This window comes from Pogona vitticeps, chromosome 1 (genome assembly GCF_051106095.1).
Source record: "Pogona vitticeps strain Pit_001003342236 chromosome 1, PviZW2.1, whole genome shotgun sequence".
NCBI classification, from domain to species: Eukaryota; Metazoa; Chordata; class Lepidosauria; order Squamata; family Agamidae; genus Pogona; species Pogona vitticeps.
The window spans coordinates 169,793,103-169,818,882 of record NC_135783.1 but is presented as its reverse complement, the minus strand read 5'-3'; the positions used below and the strand labels follow the sequence as shown (position 1 = coordinate 169,818,882).

Sequence of the window (25,780 nt, the reverse complement as noted above, 5' to 3'; positions counted from 1 at the left end):
TCACATATGTTGTTTAATTCTTTAAAAAGTTGTTTCCAAAATCTTTGTACTTTTTCACATTCCCACCACATATGAAAGTATGTACCAATTTCTTTCTCACATTTCCAATAGACATTTCGGATAACTAGCATTAATTTTATTTAATTTTTATGTGTTAAATATCTTCTTAGACCCAGTTTTAAAAAGTTTTCCCTTATTCTCACTGACATAAATCTTAAAATCCTCATTTTCCGTATCTTCCTCCATTCTTTCTCATTTATTATTTTTCCAGTGTCTTATTCTCACACTATCTTCAGTCCTTCTTTCTCATTTTTTCTTCCTCTAAATCAAGAAGAAGTCCATAAATTTTACTCACTGTACCCTTTACTGATATAGAAAATTCATTGGTTTGCCCCTTTTTGCCAGTGACCAGACAACTTACTGCCAGCAAAACCAGCTTGAGTTCACAAAAGCATTCCTACCCATACCTTTCTGGATCCCCATCAGAACCCAATTTTTTTAAGGTGCAGGTATGATTGCTCCATTTTGGTTCAGTTCCAGCATTGCCCCTCTCAATGATCTGGTTGTCCCTTTGGAAAATTCTCTTAAAAATCTTGAAAAATTGAAAACTTCCACTCAGTTTTCCATTTCTTTGTAATGTTTGCTAACTGACACTGTGCATCAGCAATGCTTTGACAAGACTTTTAAAAAACCTTTTCAAAGCATCTCTGATACATTATCAACAAAAAGAAATGCAAATATTCCTTTCCAAAGGAGGGATGAGTGGAAGTTTTCCATTTCTTAAAATTGTTAAGGGACTTCTCCAAAGGGACAACCTGCCAGCTGCTTAATGATCTTGAGAAATATTTCCCTTTAAAAGGAAAAAAAACCTTTCATTTTAAAGGGGAAAAAAATCTTGATCATGTTAAATAGGATCCTGATCTTGCTAAACAGGATAGTTTCCTGACCTCAAACCACTCAATCCTTGCGTGTGGTTGCAAGGCTTGCACCACACACCTCTACGCAACCTTAAGGAACTCTTATTTAGCCTAAATTAGCTGTCTAGCCAAACCCTTAGTGGAAGAGCAAGCAAAGGGTTAAATTATATTAAGACAAATGAATATTTCTTCCTTTTACAATGTTATCCTTCCATGCATGTCTATAAGCCGGACACGAAAACCAAGCTATGCTGATTTCCACTCACCAATTACATATTACAAGACTTCAATGAGCATCTGCATGCTATGTCATTTCGAGTGGCACACAGACACCCACATATGCACATGAAAGTGTTGTTTCTGCACTTGTTAATACAAATATATATATACAAGACTTGTTTATGTTCACTCATTTTTTATGAAGAAGATGGTCCAGTGAAAGATACTACTTTTACCTGCTCTAGTCCATTTTTAAAGAAGAAAAGAAATAATCAAGAGAACAGAAGAGGGTTCCTGTCTAAGAGAGGAAGTGTTCTTTCTGCAGTACAACAGCAAAAATAACAAATGGCCTGGACCTTTCTTTTCCTTTGACCTTTTCTTCTTTTTTTTAACTAAGGGCCGCCGTGGTGATTCTGGACCAAAGGGGACTCCTGGAAATCCTGGACCTAAGGGAGAGAGGGTAAGTCCATCAGGGTTTCAGAGCAGTGGAAGTAAATATTCCCCATGCTCTTCACTGCATACTGGGAGAGAGGAATATAACTAGAATACCTTTCAGCTATAAAGAACTAGTAAAGCAAGTCTATAAGGTAAAAGCAAATGGATACACTATGGTTGGGAAAGCTTTTGCCCTGGTTCTTAAAGGTACAATATATTTCGAATGGTGGAACTCAAGGCATGTGTGGGCAATCAAGTGTATCTATCCCAGTTCAATGGCAATAGTAATCCCATGTTTGGGTAAAATGGTTGAGAAGATTTCTCTCTGGAGGTTTTTCAGGTATCACAAAATGGGATAGTAGGTGGGGAGACAGGATTTTCACTCATTATTTTTTGTCACAGTCTCGCTTCAGAACACTAGGGTGAAAAGTTGTCAAAAGAAGGCAGTGAATGCTAACGGAATCAAGCCTGAGTTCCCATCATTTTACATTTAACTTGAAGGATGCCGAGCCACTCTGTTTTACCTTGGAATTGACAGTCAAGTGTCAAAGCTGTCTTGAGACATTTGGAAAAAGTAACTTTCCCATCCTTTAACAGTGATTCTGGAGGAATTATGAAAGAATAATGTATAGGATCATTACCAAATTAGGGTTCAGAAACGGGGGGGACTGGTCCCCAACCTCTGTGTGAAAAGGGAGAAAATGAAGTAATCTCTTCATTCTGATTAAAAAGTCAACATGATTTTCCTCAAACAAGGTTTATTTTGAAGACCTCTATAAATTAGGGTCACTGTTCCTTGAAATGTGTTCCAAGACCTAGGCCCACTAAGTACCAGATCTGACCCACAAACCCACTCCAACGAATTGCTACTGAGGGACAAACTGCCTCCATTATATACGAGTTTTCTGTTATCTCAAACATTAGGGACATGGTAGGAGAAGCTACGGTAGGTCCATCTTTCAAAATTCCTGTTGCTAACCAAGGAAGAAAGAACTTCCCAGTATCAGACTGAAGGTTTTTCTTTATTCACAGGGAGATCCTGGTCCTGAGGGACAAAGAGGGCTACCTGGAGAAGTTGGAAACAAAGGAGGACAGGTATGAAGAAATGATGGAATTGAAGCAAAAGCTGGGTATGCTACATAGACAGCAGGCACTGCCTGAGCAGTTGCCCTGAAAGCAGTCTGCAATATATTTAATTAGCAGCAACTTTTCTGTTAATGTATGGTAAATCCTCTCCTAAGTGGGATTATGTGCTCTCAAGTCAATTCTTCTGGCACCACTTTCCATAGTTTTCTAGGCACTCCAACCACTCAGAGGTAGTTTACCTCTTCTTCTAGGGGTCTCCTGGAACTGTGCAGCTTGCCCGAGGCCACACAGGCTGGCTCTTCTGGGGTCTGACTCAAAATTGCATTGAATGCAAGGGCGGGTTAGAAGAATTCCTCTCCTACATATAACAGGAATAAAGCAAGGCAGAGAGGTCCAGGGGGGGAAAAGAAAGAAAAACTGGAGGGGGGGTATTTTCTCTCTTTTTAAAAGATAATTTTTCTAATTTTTAAGTGTAGAGATTAAAAACTTCGAGGGAACAAGACCTCTGATAAGATTTTTCCCCTTCTACAATGAGTGAAATAAACTTTGTTCATTAAAAAATCAGGAGTTTCTCTTTAAGTGGACCATGTGCAGTGTGCAGCTCTTGTATAGGGAATATTTATAATTTTGCTTGTAAAAAACTTACTTTTAAAGATTCCATAAAGATGACAAATAGTCCAATTTTATATGCTAAGTTAGGAATGAATGAATTTAAGTTCCTTGCACCTTACCTGACCTTACTCATAAGTTGGAGCTGGTGTCAGTCAGGTTTGGCCACTAGTACATCCTGTGGTTCTAGGAAAAGTAATTTGTTCAGGAACATCCAAACACCACAGGTCTAAATAGTTAAAAAATATAAAGTTCCATAAGTAACATGTTTCTCTCTACCATGAAGTCAAAGACAATAATTGCTTTTTCTCGCTAAACCATAATTATTCAGTCAGACTTCTCAGCTTGGTGGTAACCAGTGGAATAATTAGTGTAGAAGTTCCAACATTGGAAAGATATCATAGATATTCCACACAATGTTTCTAATACAGCAGTGAAATAACTTATGCAGTATGGTCTATTTACCACATGTAATATCTTAGGCCTGGATTGACAGCACTTTCTAGTGTGAATATTTCTGAGAATGCCTGACTTATCTCTCATGTGTGTGTTCCACAGGGGGAGCGAGGACTGCCTGGACCACGAGGTCTTCCAGGTGGTGTGGGAGAAACAGGCAAGCCTGTAAGTTTCATTCAAGCATGTCTCTATTTATATATTTAAATTGTTCTCTAGGCAGCTGACAAGACATGTAGGAAGCAAGGCATATTATACAACTGGCTTTCCTGAGGACCACTCAGTAATTCCCTGTCAGCCTGGGTTCTTTGTCCTTCACTGTTCAACTGGCCATACAACACACACCCAGTGCCCATTTGCCTGACAAGGTGCAACAGATATCTGCCATCATAAATGGGTTGTAAATGTTACTGTAGGGCTACAAGAGCTTCTAGTCAGACTTTACTCCATCTGCTTTCTGTGGGGAAAATACTACTTGAAATTGTAATTTTCAAAGATGGAAGAAGTAACTGTGACTCCTGGAATGCGCCAGTGAGCATTACCAATATTCTGATTCCTAATACTCCCAACAGATAGTGTACTTAATATTCTTTTTTGCATTCTACACCACTCTGTTGCAGGGCTCACGGGGAGATCCTGGTGATACAGGTGTAAGGGGTGACCCGGGTCCTCCTGGACCAAAGGTGAGAGATAAATGAAAATAAGATTATGTTAACATGTTATATTTCGGTATTAGTCCACTCTTACACTGTAGCACAGCCTACTTTAACAATATTTTTCAAGACTCAAAAGAGTCTTCTTTTTTCTGAAGTAATGCCAGCTTTAGATTCTTTGTAAGAGGATATAGTGAACTATATGTTGTCATTGTACGTTATTCCACCACCTCTTTCTTTGCTTGCTGACTAAATTAGGATCTTCACGTTCTACAAACTGTTCCTGTTCATTAGGACCTATCCTATCACCCCCAAAAGGAATAACATACTGGTGTCTTCTATTATAATGGGGAATGAGACAAAGCAAGCTTCCCAAATACTGTGCTTTCTTTGAAGACCTTTTTTCTTTTTTATTATAGGGAGACAGAGGAAGACCTGGCTTTAACTATCCTGGCCCCAGAGGACTAGCGGTATGTGTTTGAACAGCGCATTAACACTTAAATATTTCTCAGGAGCAGAATTTGCAACATACTAATTAGTGTCAATCATTGGCTACAGTTTATGCCACTACACTTCAGTCCAGTGTAAATGTGCGACAGGATTCTAGCCAATTTTGATTATACAGTCACCACTTCCTTGTGGGTCGGTTAGAGAATGACCAGAAGTGAAGACAGCAAGGAGAATGTGGACTCACTCTGGGTTTGCTGTGGACATCTGGCTTAGCTCTTCATAACATTTGGAGCTGGAACTAATAGGGCAGTATTGTTTTGGCGATACTTAGCCTGTTTGCACAGCTAAATTCTGTCTTTCACAGAATCTACCTGAATGATTACTGCTGCCCTTGACCTTTCTATTTTGGCAACATGTCATTTGAGGATGTTGGTCTTTCATTGAGACTACAGAATATTTTCTAATGGAATTGTAATTTTGCTATTGTTTTGGACATGTTAGCGGTTTTCTGTTATTACTTGTTTTAAGTTTTTACAGTTGGGTGAACTGAGGTATGAATCAAATACTCTCTAGTTGGTTATATTCTTCAGAATCCTAATGGTGCTTGGTAAGAATTGTGCAACTTGCCATGGCTACTTGTGGTCAGTTGATAAGATCCAGACCTTATTGGATCTGGATTCCTGCACTGAGCAGGGAGTTGGTCTTGATGGCCTTATAGGCCCCTTCCAGCTCAATTATTCTATGATTCTAGGATGACGTGCTTGGAAGAATATCATGCCTGTGTGCCTGGTCACATGGCATGGCACTTGGTCAATTAGCTGCAGTTAGCCGTGACATGTTATGTAAAGATGTTAGGATTTTATTCAAGCCATAAAACTGAAAATGTTTTTCTAACATTAAATTCTTAATTTATTTGTCCAATATGTGACAAGAGGTTAGACATAGAACTGCAGTGCATCATTACAATTGCAGTCTTCATTCTGAACCCTTATAAGTTCTGAAATTTGTGAACATGTCAGTCCCGAGAGATACAGAAGTGAAGAACCTTTGACTTGCTTGCATTTAGCAATGTTGCTTCTGACTCTAATTCAAATAAATGGTTATATTTGGTAAAGGAGCAGTCTATACTGGCCACTGCAGTACTAGACTTGACTACTTCCAAAGCTGTGGGAGCAGCATATGGCCACCCACACCCTTTATCACAGCTCCTAACCCCTAAGTATTTTATTGGGGGGAAAGCCCTCACAGCACTTAATTACTTCAACTAGCATATTTTTATATTCCTGAGCAGTTCTTGGTATCTTCAAGTTTTGAAGAAAGACTCTTTCCCACCCCACCCCATCTAGCAGCTAAATGTGGCAAAATTGCCAAACAAACCCTAGAGCAGGGGTGGCAAACATTTGGCAAGCCAGATGTTTTGGGCTACAACTCCTAGAATCCTCAGCTTATTGGCAATGATGAAGAACTTTGAGACTTGTAGTTCAAACTATCTGGAGTGCCATCCCTGCCTTACAGGGCCCACAGAGGATTTCCTAAGGACTTTATTTAACAAAATCTACAATTTGAGGATGTGGGTGGAGATGCGGGGGGCACTTTTGAGCCTATTTTGCCTACCGCTGCCATAAGGGAAGTCATGCTTCTTGACTCAGAGGCTGCTCATTCTCCATTGGAGTTGCTGAGAATTCTGGGGCTGGTCTGAATATTTTTTGTTATTTAACAGATCATTTAACAGTTCAAATGTCCCCAGTCTCTTGAGAAAGTGCCCACAACTACCCTAGATCTTTTTTGAGAGTTTAAAGTCAGAAATGTACGTACTTTCTATAGGCAAAAAAGCATAGTTGAAGTATTAAGGATGTAATAATAATGAAAATGGAAAATATTTTGAAAACAACAGTAACAAAGGCTTGAAGGATGTTGAGCCACAGCAGAAACAACAATCTGAAAATGAATTAAACAGTTGGAAAAATAAAGCACTATATGGACAACACCTGAGAAATATTGATGGAAAGCATGATAATAATTCAACATGGTCATGACTGCAACTGGGGAACAATAAGAAAGAAACTGAAAGCTTGATATTTGCTGCACAAGAACAAGCACTCCAAACCAATGTGATGAAAGCTAAGATTCAAGGGATTACTGCTAACAGCAAATGTCGACTCTGCCAAGAAGATGAAACTGCATCACACTTTATCTGCAAATGTCAGGTAGAGAAGGTGTCAAAAAATGACAAAGTCAAGATCTTGTAGAATTTCTGGATCCAAACTGAAAGACACCTTGAACATATCACACCAGACATAGTAGTGATCAAATGAAGAAATGTCTGGATCATTGACATGGCAATTCCAGGAGATGCCAGAGCTGAAAATAAAGAATTGGAAAAGCTAACAAAATACAGAGATCTGGCAATCGAAACATCTCATTTTTGGATAAAACACACTTCAGTGGTCTCTGTCAATATCAGGGCTTTGGGAACAATATAAAGAAATTTCACACAGTATTATAAGCAGTTGTAGATCTCAGAAATAACTCAGAGCTAACAAAAATGCCAATATTAGGAATAGCATAGATATATATATACAGTGGTGCCCTGCATAGCGGCGATAATCTGTTCCGAAAAAATCATCGCTATACAGATTCATCGCTATGCGGGGCAAAAAAACCCCATAGGAATGCATTAAAACGTTTAATGCGTTCCTATGGGGGAAAACTCACCTTTAAGCGAAAATCCTTCATCCCGGCACCATTTTCGCTGCCCGGTGAGGCAACACAGCGGATGGCCATTTTGGAATCGCCGATCAGCTGTGCTTCGGCGCTCTCGCTCTCTCCCCTTGCAGGTCCAAGGCTCTCTTTCGGGGGGGGGTCTTTGGGATGATCGTGGGGAAGCACTTCTCCACGATCATCGCAAAGCGATTTTCCCCCATTTAAAACATCGCAATGTGATCGCTTTTGCGATTGCAAAAACTCCATCGCTGTGCGGATTCATCGTTAAACGGGGCGCTCGTTAAGCGAGGCACCACTGTATATATATATATATATATATACTGAACAGATATTTAACACAGGCTTAGGTTTTTGGTTAAAACTTTTATCTGTTATATAATACCAGTCAATGTTTTTATAATTTTAATTGACCCAATGGGAACTGCGAGCTCCCTCAGCCTATGGTAACGGCAAGTGCTGTTCTCAAATATATAAAAGATAATATTTTATATTCATGCTTCAAGGACGGCATGCTTTCTGAACTGAAATTACTGCAGGAGTATTCAGTTGTCCCCTGCCTGTATACTCTAACCGTTTTAGACTGGGCTGGCAATTCCCTCTGTATCATGCTTGTACCTGTTGCATTCATTCTGCTAAAGGCATAAATAGCTGGAGTTCACACACTGAAGCTCTGTATCTGGTTCAAGCTAATTTAGAATTCACTCCTTAGTCCCACTTGTGCAGAAAGAAATTTCTAATGGGAAAAGTTCTAACAAACTCTTAAGATTCTTGTGTTCAGTATCTGTATAAACCTCATTGCCAATAACCATTTTATTTTAGAGTGTATCTTTGCTTATTACGTGTGAGTAAAGCCACAATGGGGCAACATGAAGCCTGAGATGCTTTTCTCTTTTTGCAGGGTGATAAAGGTGAGAAAGGGCTTCCAGGACCAGAGGTACAGCCTTTTTAAAGTTCTGTTGAATCCTTTTGTTTTCTGTTTTCTTCTGTTCTGTTTTGGAGGGAGTATGTGGATTTTCAGGACCACATCTTAGGCCATGTCACACTGGCGGCATTGTGGAGACCACTGCATGTGAACTACGAGATCAACCCCTCACCAGGCTCTGGTGAAAGGGTTGATCACTCAGGTCATTACAGTGTGTGCCATATCAGTATTGACATGGATCGTTTTGTGGCTTTGGCTATCCAATCAAGTTACCTCCTCCACTAACCGCTTGCTGTACTGTAGCCCGTTAAATCCGTAGTACAGAGAAATATCTATCAAAGAAAACTGAAAGGAAAGGGCTTGCTTGAAAGAAAGAAATGAGCGGTACAGAAAAATCCTTACCTTTTAATCCCATTCTTGTAACAGGGTGCAAGAGGTGAATTTGGACCAAAAGGCCCTCAAGGGGTAAAAGGAGAGAAAGGTGAACCCGTAAGTGCTTCCTACAGTCCTATTTTATTGCTTAACATATTTGAAGAGCTATGAGAAATCATTTCTGGAATTTATACACAACATGCCCATACGATTGCTGAGGGTAGCACATTGTAGCATCATGACTTGTTCTTGGAGTGTGGCACATCCCTGCTGACTGAGCCAGGAATTTGGAGTGGTGGAAACAGTCGAAGGGGCAGAGGCAGGTAAGGGTGTATATAGAGGAGAGAGCAGGAGGACAGAGAAATGCAAGGATGCTGGACAGAAGGAGGAGGGTGGAAGATCAGGTGGCAAGGGCAGTGAAAGTAATATGGAAACATTTCTTCAGGTTCTTTTCTGAAAAACATCTGATTCTTGGTAGAAAATTCTACCTATTGTAATCCTGAATGGCTGGGATCAGAATAGCAACATTCACAGATCTTCAGCTGCTGAGGCAAACATGGTGAACAATATGAGGTTTTATGGCAGCTTGTTACAATACATTGACAGACTGTTTTGAAAGAAAACTTTGTCTAGATCGACGTCTTTTCTCTATGGTATTTGTAGAGCTGTTTCCCTTGGTGTCCTCTTTGCAAAGGGACAGAGGGCCCCACTTACATTAGCAGAGCTGCCATCACTCCTCCCACATGGAAGGCCTTTGTATCTAACAAATGAAAAGATGTCTGTTGTAGGGTATCTCATCTCCCCATTGAACTGGGAGACTCAGAGCAGGACTACACAGCAATATTATACTCCATGGCATGAGTCAGAGTTGACATGGGTAAATTCCATTTTTTCCCTGCAACTACATGACATAAAGCTAACCATTTGTTTGTGTTTTGTTTTGTGTTGTTTTTTGTTTTGTGTTGTTTAAAATATTATTACTCCACCTTTCTCCTTAAAAGCACCAAGGCAGCTTACATCATTAAAAGACAATACTAAAGCTAACAACAGTGAGTATACAAATAAAAAACAAAACCCAACAAATATCATACAAAAAATATAACACTAAAACAAATTCAAAGCAAGTAAGGTACCACAATCCATTCAAGCAGACCAGTCACTCAGGGAAGGATAACAAAGATGGAGACAGCCTTTTTTATCTTGCCTTCCTCCTCAGAAGAACCCAAAGTGGCTTACATCATTGAAAAGACAATATGTAGAAGCTAAAAACAGTAGGTATACAAATAATTAAAAAGAATTAAATACGTATTACATTTAAAACTAATAAAATCTATACTAAAACACATTTAAAACAACAGAGCACAACCATTCACTTAAAACTCCCTCTCAGACTATCAGGTATTAAGGGAAAGCCTGACTGAAGAGAAACGTCTTTGGCTGCTTGCAAATGGGCAGCAATGATGGGGCCAGCCTAGCGTTCTATGGGAGGGAGCTCCAGAGTCTGGGAGCAGCCACAGAGAAGGCTCTCATCCATCTCCCCACCAAACACACCTTTGAGGGTTGTGGGACAGAGAGAAAGGTCTCCCCTGATTATCTTAAGACTTGAGTAACCATGAATATTCCTGATTTCTTTTTTTTTATGGCAATTCAGTGTATTTTGCTCAGCATGGAAGCAGTTCTCCTTTCTTTAGTACTTTATTTCAATTTTTGGCATGTGTATTTGAAGGTGCAGGGATGGGGTTCCTAGAGTGATGTTGGGGGTGATATGTTAAGAGAAGTGTAATGTAGCAGGTAAACTGAGACATTCCCCTTCAGTGGCTGTCAAAATATAGGCATAGGCATCCTTCAGTCTCGAGAGACTATGGTAACATGCTCTGAATCGAGGAGTGTCCTCTCCAGAGCATGAAGCCCGGGTAAGGTAATATGGAGGACAGGCTGTTACCCAAGCAGCAGATCCCCCCTCTCCACGTTGCTGAAATGGTCCAATGGAAAGGCAAGAGCCAATACAACTGGTTCCAGCAACGTCACAGGAGTTGGCAGAACGACACATGCTGCCTTCGGGACTCCAGCTCCGGATTTTGCCTCTAGGTTAACTCCTGAAGCCTTCTCCATGAGTGGATATAGTACTGACTTAATTCAACACTGTATTACCAGTGGAAAAGAGTGTGGCAAGGAAAAAAAATAGAAAAACAGATGGTGAGCCTGAGCTAGTGAGAACGTCCAGCTGGATAGGGAGCGGGTTTCTTCAGATTTTAGGGACAGGGAAAAATCTGCTTCCCCATAGTTGAGGAGGTGAGAGGGGGACTTGCTACTGACCTATGTGCAGCTTTGTATGTTTAAACTTTATTTTTAATCCCTCCATTTAAAGACTTTGATTGCTTTCACCTCCTGCTTATCTATTCTATTCTTGTGCTTGTGATGGGGTCCCTTTGATGGTAAGGTCCTCTGGGGAGCAAGTCAATCAAAGTCAAGCTGTTTAGAAACAGCCACAGGGTCCCCATTTGGATGAGTGAAGTGGGCAAGGTTGGTCCCTATTAGGTTTGTTCTTGTTCTTTCTTTTGTTCTTTGTTTGTTTTTCTGTTTTTTGACTAACCTGCACTCTGTGGGATAATGGGAACTCTGGAGGTCTTCCGTTCTAAAAGCCTAGCCTGACATTTTCACACAGTGACAGTTGGCTTGGGAGGGCCGACATTGTCACTGCAATATATATATGAGGCAGGAACCTTGTTCTGGTGATTGAGGGGAAATGAGATAAGAATTCTCACAGCCAAATGCTGTAGAGATTAGACAAGTAATATGTTAAGTATTGTATCTCTAGTAGGAAAACATGCAAACATATTAATTCATGATTTTTTTCTTTTTAGGCTGATCCTGGCCCACCGGGTGAGCCTGGACCTAGAGGAACTACTGGTGAACCTGGACCTGAGGTATTGTAGCTGCTTATGTTGGATGTTGCCATATCATGCCTTTCACCCTTGTAGAGTAGTTTTGGCTCTGATTTCTTGGTCCATTGTAAGTTATATGAACATGAGCAGATACTCAGATTTCAAATTAAGTTTACAAAAACAGGCAGAACTAAAGTGAGTCAAGTTACAGTCAAGTCTCTCTTGCTGTGGAGAGGAAAACCGATTCAGATATCTTTTTGAATGTTAGTCATGATAAAGGATGATCTTTGCTTGACTGTGTCTTTGCTTCTGCTGTTACACTATCTTGGGATCTATAAATGACGCTGAAGGCCCAGAGCTATGCTTCCAGGGACAATGTCCCAGAGGTCTAAGGAAAACTGGGATCTTCCCCTTTGAGGCAGGAGACTGAACTCCTGTCCTGAAGGAAGAGATGAGTCCTCAGGCCTAATCACGTGGACCTTTTGAATAGTTTCTTATTCCTCCTTTTTTAATATTGATATATTTTTATGTCTAGTCAAATGATATATATACCACTGGGCCCATTCACATGGCTGTCAGTTCAGTCGGCACATGCCTTGCTATTTGTACTAGTTCTGTACATATAGCTCTGGCTCTGCATTCCCCCTGCCCTGTAATTGATATAGCACTAGAGCACCATAGACATGCCATTTTCCTGTCACTTCCAACTGTTAGTTAACATGCCATATGGTAGGATATCCCGCTATATAAATGTAGGGCAGCGCGAGCACACACACGCACGCACGCACGCACGCACGCACGCACACACACACACACACACACACACACACACACACACACACACACACACACACACAGAGCCAGCAAATGGGTTGGGGTTTTTTGCTCCATTACCACTGCATGGTTACCATGCTGGTATCTCCCTTTTTTATTTTTTAAAAAATGCTTAGCACTACATTGCTTACTTATATATATATATTTATATACTTATATATGTGTGTGTGTGTGTAAGTGTGTATATATGTGTATATGTGTGTGTGTGTGTGTGTGTGTGTGTGTGTGTGTGTGTGTGTGTGTGTGTGTGTGTGTATATGTATATGTATATATATAATGTTCAAAGTGTACTTAATCTTTCTCTAATAGGGTGGCCCTGGTCCTGCTGGAGATCCTGGCTTAACAGTAAGTAAGGAAAATACTACCTGATTACAAATCTACCAAGAAGTTTCCTGTCTACCTAAAGCCAGCTGGTGATGGGCTATCACAGAATGTGCAGGAACTAGGATAAAAGTGTATGGTTGTCCTTTTCAGCCATCCTTTAAAGGGGTGTGTGGGAGGATGAAAACTGAAATTTTTAGAATCATCACGCAAGGTGTGATGGCTGATTTCCTAAAAGATCTTGTCAGATCTCTCAAACCCATTAAAAACATGTCCTCATAACGGTTCTTTCTCTGTTCTTCTTGTTCTCAGGACTGTGATGTGATGACCTATGTCAGAGAGACCTGTGGCTGTTGTGGTTAGTTCAGAGTCTTCTTATGGGTGTATAAGAACAATCGGTTTACTGAGCTTTCTTTAGAACAGAATGATTCTCTTAGGAGGGCACATTTTGCCTCTGGGCTGACAGGCAAAAATCATTCTCATTCAGTGTTTTTTCAATAATAATTTTATAGTTAGGCTTATTTTTGACAAAGGTTAAATAGGTTTGCCCAGTTCGTAGTTCTTTGTCCAAATGAGACCTGCAGACCAATCCTATCTGGCCCCTCGTAACACCTCACCTCAAGTTACATATAAAAAGAAAGAAAGAAAGAAAGGGAGGGTTGTTATTCTCTTAGGCTCTGTTTGCAGGTCACACTAAACCTGAGCAGGAACAAACTGCAGACTTTTGTGTCTCTCCTCCTTTAGCCACCCAGTCAGAAGAGTGAGTTCAGAACCTTCTGCTTTGGCATAACTATAGGATGCTGTGTTGCCAAGACACAGAACTAGGATTAACTTTAATCCTACAATTTTGAGCATACCTGATCTCATCAGATTTTTGAAACTAAGAAGGATTGGGCCTTGATAGTACTTGAATGGATGCCTCCAAAGAATACCAGGAAACTCCAAGAACAAATCTTTCCTAAAGCCCTGGAGAACCACTGCCAATGGATTTAACATTACCGGGTTAGATGGTGTAGCAATGAAATATACAGCAACTTGCTGCTAACTACAGTTGGTATAAGTAAGCCAGCTCCATAAATAAGTTTAATAATAACCATAATAAACAATTAACCACAACATAATAAAGAGCAGTTAATCAAAAGCAGAAGCAAATAATCCAATGCTTTTCTCCTATTTACATGAGGTGCGGGCAAGAGGGTGGTGGAATGTTGATCTTTTTGGTGGTTCCCCACACACACACACACTCATTCATATCATGACACACAATAGTTTGGTGCGATATGCAAATACTTCCAAAGTTTGACATTGTGCTTTGCATTTTCTATGTAGGGACCCAATCAAGCTCTAGTTCATGCACACTGTAATTTTATAGTTCAGGTGCTTTGTGGTACAACCAACTTCAAGGCCCTCTAGTTTGGCCCTGTTCTGGACCAGTATTGATCTGTTTAAATGCAGGATTTTTGATTGCAGTGTCTCTTCTTTCCCTAGATTGTGAGAAACGGTGTGGCCCCTTGGACATTGTTTTCATCATAGACAGTTCTGAGAGTATTGGGTACACGAATTTTTCCCTGGAGAAGAACTTTGTCATCAATGTGGTGAGCAGGCTTGGTTCCATTGCCAAGAGCCCAACATCTGAGACAGGTCAGTGTTGTGATTTGATATTTATAAAATGCTGAAGCCCAGCATTTCCCAACTACTTTAATTTATTAATTTCTATCACAGACCCATGAAAAATGAGGACTTGTTTTTTCTCTTTCCCTATCTCCTCTGAAAACTCTTGTTTCCAGATTTGTAAAACAGTTTCTTTTCCTTACTAAGCATGTAATTTTTTTTCTTTTACACTTCCCCGTTCCCATCTGTTTTCTAAAGTAATCTGGGCATGTCTTTTCCCAATTGTTCCAGTATTTTCCTAGGTCAAGATATTCATGATTCACTTTGAGGTGGCCCTAAAAGCATGTGTATCACTCAGAAGGAAAAGAAAAGAAAGAGAATGCTTATTGTATGCACAAACCTGCACACTCTTTCCTTAATTGTTACTCCTTATAGGGATGTGGGAGAATTAAATTCAGTTCCTATTTCTATAAGAAGTTACCTAATTTATGATTAGCAAATCAGTATGTAATCTAGAACATGGTTATCTTACAATATATGCATTTGTCAAAATATTGTGGTGCAATTATAGTGGTGCCTCGCTTAACGAGTGCACCGTACAATGACGAATCCACATAGCGATCCCCTTTTCGGGATCGCTAATGCGGAGGCATACTGATCGTTCCAATGGGCAAAACTCGCATAGCGACGATCGGTAAGCGTTTCGCTTACCGATCTTCGCTTTGCGATGCCCGCGGATCAGCTGTTCGGCGGTTCTAAAATGGCTGCCGGATGCCCGAAATGGCCACGCGCAGCATTTTCACGTCCTCCCCTCGCTTACTGAGGGCGCGAAAATGGCTGCCTCTATGGAGGAAACTTTGCTGAACGGTAAGTTTAGGGCCCATTGGAATGGGTTTTTATGTTCCGTTCAGCGATATTTTCACATAGCGAGGGTTAATCCGGAACAGATTAACCTCACTATGCGAGGCACCACTGTAGATGGACAATCCAACTAGAATAGACCTAGTGTCTTATTCCAATGATCAGCTAATAACAGCATGTCTCTCACTGTCCAATCAGACAGTGTTGGGTATACATGTGTGAAGGGAGTTTCTCCCTGTGAGGAAAGGTATTGAACTCCATGCTTGCCCAGTGCAAATAGAAATTGGGAGTAGGTATCTGTGAGTTGGGGAGGCCAAGTAACAGAATAGGAACTAGAGACTTGGAGTAGACTCCTACCCCCAGATGTTATTCATCCCACCAGACAGGCCCCAGATACAGTTTGGCTCCCAGAATCAATATAGTTCACCATCTCTCCTCTGAGAGGAGGGAAAGGATCTGTTAACTCAAGAAAATATGACAGATGGTTTGTTTTACTGACAGGGGCACGTGTTGGGGTTGTCCAGTACAGTCATGAGGGGACATTTGAAGCCATCCAGCTGAATGACAAGCGAATTGACTCCCTCTCCAGTTTCAAGGAGGCAGTTAAAAAGTTAGAATGGATTGCAGGGGGCACCTGGACTCTCTCTGCCCTTCAGTTTGCCTACAATACACTCATCAAAGAAAGCCGAAGAGAGAACGCTCGTGTATTTGCTGTGGTAGTGACTGATGGGCGCCATGATCCACGAGATAACGACTCCCACTTACAGGCTCTGTGTGGGGGAGATGTCATTGTCAATGCTATCGGGATTGGAGACATGTTCAACATGCCAGAGGAAGACGAGACCTTGCGCTCCATTGCCTGCAATGACAACCAGAAAGTCCAGAAAATGAAGCTGTTCACGGAGTTGGTGGCTGACGAATTCATTGACAGAATGGAGCATGAACTCTGCCCAGGTCTGTCAGAATTGCCTCCTCTCAGGCAATATCGTGAGAATGTGATGTGACCAGAGATTTCAATGATCTTTTTTCTTTTCCTGTTTCATGTTGTGGTTAATAACTTAGTGGTTATGCCCATAGGGTCTTCACTTAGGATATTTCCTTCATCTAGATTAAACTGGTGCCCTTCCAAATGCACATTCATGGACTAGATGGCATTTCATTCTAATGCACTACTGTACACAGTTCCTCTTTTTCTAGGATGTGTCAGACTCATTACAATATGTTTCAAAGAATGAAAACTGATATGAAGAAGGAGGACATTGTGTGACATTGATTGAGGGAAAGTCACAAAAACCCAAATAGGTTAAAATACCCCAGACTAATTCCACTTCACATCTAATATAGTGTTCTGCTTATATACACCACATAGAATTTAAAGCACTCTCTGGGTGGTTTACAATTTAATTCTTCAGGCTACACATTGCTCCCAGCCTCTAGCATGCTGGGTACTTAATTTACTGACCTCGCAAAGTTGGAAGGCTAAATGAACCTCATGCTGGCTGCCTGGGATTGAACCCCAGGTCATGAGCAGAGTTTTGGCTGCAGTACTGCAGTTTAAACAAGGCACAGTAGCAACTAACATTCTTCAGAAAAATAATTTTAAGGCTTTGGTTAAGGCTTTGATACTAAACCCCTGGCATTTACTCACAGCTTCTGAGTATGATTCTTTCTTCTTAATGCCAAAAAGACTGCCTTGTGGATATTACTGTGTTCCATAAAGCTATTTTAGAAGGGGTCTATCTTTGTGTAACCTTGTCTCTCTGTAGTTTTGCTACCAGTGGGGAAGAATGTATAATTTCCCTTCCATAGAAAGCATGAGAGTGTATGTGTGTGTGTGTGTGTGTGTGTGTGTGTGTGTGTGTGTGTGTGTGAGAGAGAGAGAGAGAGAGAGAGAGAGAGAGAGAGAGATGTTTGATTCGAAAATGACTGGAGTGGGTGGGTCGAACTGTGTTTTAACTACACAGTCCCCTTCTACCATTGCAGTGGCATTGAAATGTTTTTGTTTGTGTTTTTAGTTGAGGAGCGGTAGTATCCTGCAAGATTTCAATATAATCTTTTCCTTTTAATTTCAGATCCACAGATTGTCTGCCCCGATCTCCCCTGTCAAACAGGTAAGAAAACCAAAGGAATAACCAACACTAGCATTCCCTTCTCTCCCAACCCCATTTGCTTTGCTATATAGTACAATTTAAGGAAACATGGAAAGTTGTAGCCCTCAAACCAGAAAGGGGAAGGGAGAAATAATTTTGACCAGAATCTTCACAACTGTACCTTCATTCTAATATTCTTTCCTTCTGTTGAACAATGGATTGCTATTTGTACAGACAGATATATTCTTGCATTACAAGAGTGTCTCCGTTGATTGGCTCTACCCATTTCCTTCACAAGGTGGTTGTACACAGATGCTATCATCATTCTAAGTCCTCTGAGATAGCAGCCTCTTGCAGAGCAAAAACATAGAATTCTAACTGTCCTATTGCTGTACAGTCCTTGAGCCAGAGAATAACACAAGAGATAAGCAGATATGTTCACCCAAAATAGTCATGCAGTACACCATTCTTCTATAGGGCTAAGGAATGCAATGTTTAGCATTTGGGCGGCCAAAGTGCAACCCTCTGTTTGATGCTGGACTATAGCTCCCATCATTCCTTGCCAGCATAACTAGTGGAATGCATATTTTCACAGCCTAGATTTAGTAGAAAGATGACGATGATAATATATTAAAATAAATATATAACTAATATAAAATGATTAGCTCTCAATAATAAATACAGTTCTTCACTGTATTGGCTTTTGAAATTAGCCAGTTGTAAAGTACTATTGATGCCTGTTTTAGTCAGCAAAGTCACAATGTGCAACTTGGACTCTGAACAGAATCACACCGAGTGGTAGAATTAACTGTTGATACACAGTTTTGGGACAAATCAATATATAATCCAAGTGTCTGTTTATGCATTTTGCTCTTTATGGCTCCCATTACTATGTATTGCTGGTGAAGTGACCCATCTTGATTTCATCTGCCTTCTTCCCGTATTAGCAGCTGGAACTAGTTGCACAGAACTCTGTAACCAAATTCTTGAGTTAGAGAAAAACAAATAGTTTTCATATTTTGTTTCTGAAGACCAAATATCACAGTCCTAAATCCGGATGAAAAGGATCAAGCACTGTGTAATTAAACTTACAAGCTTGGCTCATGACAAATTAATGAATAACAGGAAAAGTCTGCCTTTTATAACTGTTAGAAAGAACAGATACGTCTGAACAGACTTATCTTACCTAGTAAAATGGTAAAAGAGGGGCGTTAAATAATGAAGTATTTCAATTACAGCTGTTCTATATAAGGCTTTGAATTACATTCATTTTTTCCTTCATAAAAGCCCTCACCCCAGAAATTCATTCTTTTCCCTTGCTCTTTCAGTATATCATATTAAACATGTCAACACACTGGACAATGGACAATTTAAAAAGTTATATTCTTATGTCCACCTTTGTACTAAACGGTTCTAGCAATACCGTAATAGTGTGGAGGGAGGGAGGAAGGAAGGAAGATTAATGGACACCACAACCTTTTGTGCAATTCAGTAAATTAACTCTTTTTTAAAGAAAAAAATCTAAAATGGCAAGATATTGCTAAAGAAGGTACTAAATGAGTTTACCTTCTTAAATGGTACAGTTCTGGAGCTAAGAATGTTTGTCATTTTAAAATGGAGGCCAAAATCCTGCTGTGTAGCTATGCCTGTGTGAATAAGTTGTACAAGCAATTTTAAAATTTGCACCAAGGCAGAAACTTTACCCAGCAAGCACTTCCACAGATGAAATTGCACAACAAATTATGCAATGAGTTGTACAGTCTCACACACAGACTGCTTGGGCATAATTGTCAGCAAACTTTTGCAGACACAGCTTTACACTATGCCAAGTGCAAATAGGAGTATGGTTTACTATTGAAACTGTATATTTATGCTTGTTGTGTGAATCTAGGGCACTCTCTTTTAATCTAACAATAAGCAATCTCCTATCAGAATCATAGATCTCACTGTTTTTGTGCTGGATGAGGGAGAGGAGGAGTTAAATATGCATTTATGAATTGATTGCATAGTTGGAATGGATGTGGAAGAACAGGCTGATTCAGCTGATGATAGTAGTATGTGACTCAGTAATATATCTGTGAAGATTCTCAGTCATCCAGGTGAGGTTATTTGGAAGTTGAGTCATGGCAACTGGACATCCTTCTTGTTAGGTTAAACGTTTCACTACTCATCCAAGTAGCTTCTCAGGTCTGAGGAGAGTTGGTAGGAGATCCCTGATATACTGTATCCTCCACATTGGTTTCATTTCCCCCTGGTCTGAATAGGCTCAATAGAATGACAAAGGACTGGGGGTGAGGGATAATCCCACTTCTGCAGTCCTTCTCCACCCATTGTCATGAGTCATTAACAGTCATTAGCAGTTAGTTGTTAAAGCCATGCTTTAGGGCAACATCCTCCAACTGTGCACTTTCTTGGTATTTTGAACTAAAAATCTCACCACAGCAAGCTAGTTGATTTGTTCAAGGTATGTCTGGGAAGTGTCAGGTTGAAGAAGCCAATCAGGGGGAATAGACAGAATGCAACAGAAGGGAATCATGTCAGCCACAAAAACATGTGCAGTTTTCTCCCAGGGTTTCCTCTAAAACTAACCAAAAACTCAATGTTTAAGTTAGGTTAGAACCCTGTAGAGGAAACATGGATGACAAATGCAATTCCACAGCTGATTTCCATCTCTGGCAGTCAGTCCATTGCATACTTCGATCATGAATCAGGTACATGGCCAATTGTGGGAAAGGCAGGCAACCAAAGCATGGAAACTGTTCCCTGACTGTCCTTATGCTCACAATTCTTTCAACAGGATTTTGGCCTTAATGCATAACTTAATATATTAAAAACCTTTCCCCAAAATTCTGAAAGCCTGTAAATAAAGCGATTGTACAAATATTCCAAGTCCGCACTGCCTTTTTTCACCTTAGGTGGATAGCCCAGCTTAGGTCCCACCTTGATGTGGGGGCGCTCACTACCTTGGTGCATGCGCTCGTAATCTCGAGATTAGACCACTGCAATGCGCTCTACGTGGGGCTACCTTTGAGGCTGCTGCGGAAATTACAGGTGGTGCAGAATGCGGCAGCCAGATTACTTAGTGGTGTGAAAAAATACCACCATATTTCACCCACTCTGGCCGCATTGCATTGGCTGCCCATTTGGTTCCGTGTCAACTTCAAAGTTCTGATGCTTACGTACAAAGCCCTAAACGGTTTAGGGCCTCGATACTTGGCGGAACGCCTACTCCCAACAAGATCTACCCATGTCACTCGTGCGAGCCAGGAGGTGAGGCTGAGGAGCCTAACGCTGAGGGAGGCCCAGAAGGAAAAGACAAGAAATCGGGCCTTCTTGGCAGTGGCTCCTCGCCTCTGGAACAACTTACCTCCTGAGATTTGCGGGGCTCCCTCGCTGGGTACCTTTAAGAAGCAATTAAAAACTTGGATGTTTCGGCAGGCCTTCCCATCACATAACTCATGACCTCTTTCTTTCCCCCTTACTGTTCTATGTTTCGTGTTTGTGCATCGTAATTCAGTGTTGTTATGATTTAGAACTGTTTATTTACATTTTTACTGTATTATTTTAAGATTGTTAGCCACCTAGGGTGGACCAGATAGGCGGGATATAAATAAAATAAATAAATAAATAAAATAAATAAGTTCTGCAAGTAATTAAATTATCCTGACACTAGATGCTGTATAAAAGCATCTTGCCTCTTTCTTTTCCCTTCAGCTGAATGAGCAGTTGTGGCGTGTGCTTGCTTGAAGGGTTCTCATTCATTGGTTGAATCTTATAGGAAAGGCAGCAGTTATCACAGTATATCCCAGGATATTTTTATGGTGACACTGATCAAGACTTAAATCATCAGGGATTTTCCTAAAACATTGAAGTGTGATGTTTGACTGTTCAAGAGGGAACATAGCTGAGGACGAGACTCTCTGCCCTTGACAAAAGTGGAGTCAGACAGCTGTAGGACACCATAGTTAAAAATGAAAAATAATTCACAGTTATTATGACCAAGTTGTCTTCCTGGGCTGTAAAGAAAAAAAATCCCTCTTCTGCTCCTGCTTCCAGGAGAAAACCTTCCATCCTTTTGTTCTTTAAAAAACTTTAGAAAAGGAATTAATTAAATGGACCGTAAATAGACTAACAGCATGTCCATCGCTGGGTTCGCTCTCATGATGGAACACAACTTTATACAAAAGAAAACCCTCCATACAGGGAATGAGCCAAGAGTTGTAGCCTCACCTGTATCCCCTTGTGCTTGTTTGCTGTGTGCAGAGTAGTTTCTTTTTGTAAAGAGTAGAATTCCATCCTGTGAGTCCCCACCTCTAATCTGAATTGCTATACTTAAGGCCCAAAACAGACATCATTGACAGCCCATCATCAGAAGAGAAGAATCCTTATGGGATATTTGTGTGTGAATGTCACAGCTGTAGTTTCTGTCATCTCCTGGAGTTTTCAGATTATCTTTGGACATTGGTCTTCAGGGCCTAAACAAGGGGGTCCTTTGAAAGCACTAATGCATCTTCAATTCTAATTATAGGCTATCTGTAATTTGTTTTTTAGCTCTAAAACTCAAGATTTATCACTGCTTGCTTTACCAGAGCTGAAGTCTTAAAACCCAACCCAGCTTATGCCTGAAGAGATCTGTAATCAAACATGTTTTTCCCTACAATCATTTCAACATATGCCCTATGCAAAGCCAAAGCAAATTGAAACTAGAGATCCATACCATGCTAGAAAGCCCTGAAAATATTCTTTTGACACTCACTTACAGATGGGAGGAACCCTGGGATCGAAAACCCAGTTATTTTCCGCCCTATGGAAGAGGGAGTCAAGATAACATTTCCCAGCACCAAACCCATGATCGCCCAGTTCCTGAACTCCACGAGGGAGATCCAGGACCCCAGCATGTACACCCAGCTGGTGGCCACCTTGGCCTATACCGCCGAAAAAGCTAAGTTTGCCACTGGACAGGAACGGCAGGAATGGATGGACTTGTTCATTGACACCTTTAAAATGGTGCACAGTGAGATTATGGGAGATCCAGAGACTGTCATAGGCCTTTGCTGAAACTGTGTTTGTGCCTCTGAAACAGCTAGGGCTTGGTTCTGCCTACAGAGCATGTAGCAAGTCAGAGGAGCCACTTCCGCTGCAAAAATTGCACTAGTGTTAAGAATCTGCAACAAGTGACGTGCCTGGCATAGGAGTCTTCTTAAAAGACAATTTCAAGAGCTATTCTGATTACATTCCTCTTTCGCTAGTGCACTGGGGCTTATCAGAGCATGGATTTAGTTCTGGTGTTTCCAGAGGACAGGGCAAGAGAAAGCAGGGCAGCTGAAGAGAACTGCCTGAGTTCCTCCCCTGGAAACAAGGCAGGGCTGACAAATTCATATTTTGCTGAGCAATCCAGTGCAAAATGGTGTGGGAGAAAATATAAGCTTTGCCCTTGGCCTCTTGGAGTAAGCTAGGAAAAGGTGATAACCATACAGTAACTGTGTAAACACCTACAACATGGGCTGGAGAGGGAAGGATGTCTAAGTACATGGAGCTTGTTATTGGCCATCCTTGCCAATAACGCTAGTTAATGAGGGGTGGTTACCTGCATTTTTACAACTGTGGGCAGTGATGTCTCCATCTATCCTGAAGCTGTAGCATGTGCGTATGACAGAAATTTGTCTTTATGAGCTGGCAACATGGGAATCTGTTGTAATATATATATATGTCTGTGTGTTTGCGTGTGTATGTGTTCTAGCTATTGACTGTCTAGTAAACAATGTCTGTGTCTGTTTTTCTGTGTATTTGCAAGGTTTTTCCTAGGTAATTCAGGGAAACGTCCATAAATGTTCTCTGTCCTGAAATCTAATCTACATCTTTTTGGTGAGCAGACTAGAATAAAATGTTTGAAGGAACATTCACTGCATGCCAAAGAATGAATATAAATCCTCTTTTGTCTCGTTCTCATACTTGAGAATGAAAAATTGCATTTTTCCCTTTTTGCCTGCAAAATACTAAGTTACAGTGAACCACTGTATCCGCAGGGGATGCATTCCAAGACCTACTGTGGATGCCAGAAACAATGGCTAATAGTGAACTGTATATATAGAATAGACTTTGATTCCATTTAGTGGCCAATTCTGGTAATACATCTTGAAAATTTGTATTTCTGGGTTTTTTCATTTAATATTTTTAGGCTGGAGATAAGTAAAACCATGGATACTGATGCTGCGGATATGGGGGTCCTACCATATTTTAAGGTGCTCCCGACTAAAGTTCTTGCATTTGGAAGAATTATCTTCATGCAATTTGTGCAAAGCTATGATAAGATCTGCTGCCTTCCTGCATAGACTTTTAAAAACTTGAACTATCAAAGGAATTGTTTACATCCTTTTGGCTGAGTACCCAGATTTTTCTCTGCTCTTGTGTGCATAGCTTCACAAAGAGAAAATAAGGTAGCTTCAGCAGACACATTTCACACAAATTGTTGAAACCTGGACAACAACCCCCTGCAGGCTTCTTACCTCATTGTTGTGCTGGAAATGAAAATCCTCAGTGAAGTTAATTATTTCTCACCATGGTATTGTGCCAAGAACAAGCAATTCTGTAAATACGTATGTTCAAACTAGTCCACTTGTGTCTGCCTTCAACATATGATTCCCTCCTATGGTGCCCTCCCATGATATCCTTCAGACATGTTGGACAGTAGTTCCTATCAGCTATAGGCCAAGCACATTGGGAGTTGTCATCCAAAACATCTGGGGTTCACCATGTTAAATAACATTTTCCTGCTACCTTTAGCAATGAGATAGAACTTCAGACCGAATCTCCCCATTCAGTTGCCCACACTGCACTGGATCAAAATTGTGCAGAGGAAGCAGCAGGGAGCCTTCCCAATGAAACCAGATGACTGTCCTTGCTAGAACTTGTACTCCGAGTGTTTTGTCCTCTTATTATGTTCCACTTGTTTTTATTCAGTATAGTGAGGTTTCCCTTTTTGGACGTTCCTGTTGTCTATTGACATCAAATGTACAGTATCAGGAAATATGCTAATGCAGTGACTGCACAATTTAATATATTCTGTTACTTTACCAAATAATGTGAAAGTTAAATGTATTTCGCAAAGGCCAAATAATGTGAAAGTTAGATTTAATTTAGTGGGTGTCAATATGAAGGTTCATTTCAACTCACACCCAACAACAATAAAACATGTTAGCCAGGTTTTTATGAGCTAACATGTATTATTCATGTTGGGAGCCCACAGTCAGATCCAAACATATTGTGGAATGCCAGTAAGAGAAATTCAATCAATGTCAAATGTCAAACAAGCATTTTTCAAAAGCAGCCTTTCCTCCTGCATGGATTGACGTTTGTCTTCACCAAATAACGAGAAACTACAGGGATAAAGAAGTGAATGAGTTCCAGAGGTCAGAGAATGATGATTTCCACCAACTGTGGATTCCTTTAAGCAATTTCCATCACTTGGACCAGCAAAATTCAATATTGGCTATCTGAATACAGTGTGATAACCCGCAACATGTCTATTAGCTGAGCCACTTTTTGTGCAAGTCGCCTTTCCATTATTCTAGTTATAACAGATAAAATGATGATCACACACACATACACACAAAGAATTCATAGATTTACCCCCAACAAAATGGCTCTTTTTGCATTTGCTTCAAGGTACATATTCCTATTAATTGTGCAGGTCTTGTAGCTACAGCCCAGTCACAGGCCAGTATAAATTTGGGTCTGTGCTTCCATCATAAACTGGCTTGTAAGAAGCAATCAGCCATTTCCCTGAGGTGATTCTAGATTATATGGTGTGGTCATATGAAAGATGGATATGGCGATATCCCTCTATCTGCATTTTCTAAAGCAGCCATTCTCAACCTTTTTTGGGGGGCACAACCATATACTCAATATGAAAGAAACGTAGTCCGAATCAGGATTGTATAAGCTGCATAACAGACCTTATAAGGTAGTGTGTGAAGAATTGTTTCCAGTCTGTGGCCTTGAAATGTGCCAGGGTCCCTAGGAGACCATATGACCCCTGTTGAGAATGGCTGCTCTAAAGTATATGAGAGAAAGCAATACTCCAATTAAATTTCAGCTTGAATTGACAAGTACGCCACTACGTAGTTCTGGTCTAATCATTATTAGGTAGAATGCCTTGAAAGTGTGTTTCCCAGAAAGCTAGCTTCGTTACCTTGTGAAGTATGTGAGGAGGAAATGGGCAAATACATGTTCCACTTTTCTAATGAAATGTTTGGTACATTTTCACCCACACATTGACAACTTCCAGTACAAGCCATAAAAACTGCAATGACGTACACAGACATCTTTAAAAAATATT

General features: G+C 40.5%; 1 protein-coding gene across 2 annotated transcripts in view; it reads left to right on the top strand.

Moving 5' to 3' along the window:
- The window catches only part of COL6A2 (collagen type VI alpha 2 chain), a 67,052-nt gene that overhangs the window by 37,794 nt on the left and 3,478 nt on the right, over positions 1 to 25,780 (top strand). The window contains exons 15-28 of one of the 2 annotated variants that reach the window (XM_020815150.3): positions 1,534 to 1,596; positions 2,604 to 2,666; positions 3,825 to 3,887; positions 4,340 to 4,402; positions 4,792 to 4,842; positions 8,445 to 8,480; positions 8,895 to 8,957; positions 11,705 to 11,767; positions 12,869 to 12,904; positions 13,193 to 13,238; positions 14,369 to 14,521; positions 15,854 to 16,306; positions 17,425 to 17,463; positions 22,205 to 23,218. In XM_020815150.3, the coding sequence (XP_020670809.3) occupies positions 1,534 to 1,596; positions 2,604 to 2,666; positions 3,825 to 3,887; positions 4,340 to 4,402; positions 4,792 to 4,842; positions 8,445 to 8,480; positions 8,895 to 8,957; positions 11,705 to 11,767; positions 12,869 to 12,904; positions 13,193 to 13,238; positions 14,369 to 14,521; positions 15,854 to 16,306; positions 17,425 to 17,463; positions 22,205 to 22,500 (1,488 nt within the window). In that variant the 3' untranslated portion in view covers positions 22,501 to 23,218. Of the gene's footprint in view, positions 1 to 1,533; positions 1,597 to 2,603; positions 2,667 to 3,824; positions 3,888 to 4,339; positions 4,403 to 4,791; positions 4,843 to 8,444; positions 8,481 to 8,894; positions 8,958 to 11,704; positions 11,768 to 12,868; positions 12,905 to 13,192; positions 13,239 to 14,368; positions 14,522 to 15,853; positions 16,307 to 17,424; positions 17,464 to 22,204; positions 23,219 to 25,780 lie in introns of those variants that run through there. The other variant, XM_020815149.3, reaches the window with a different exon arrangement.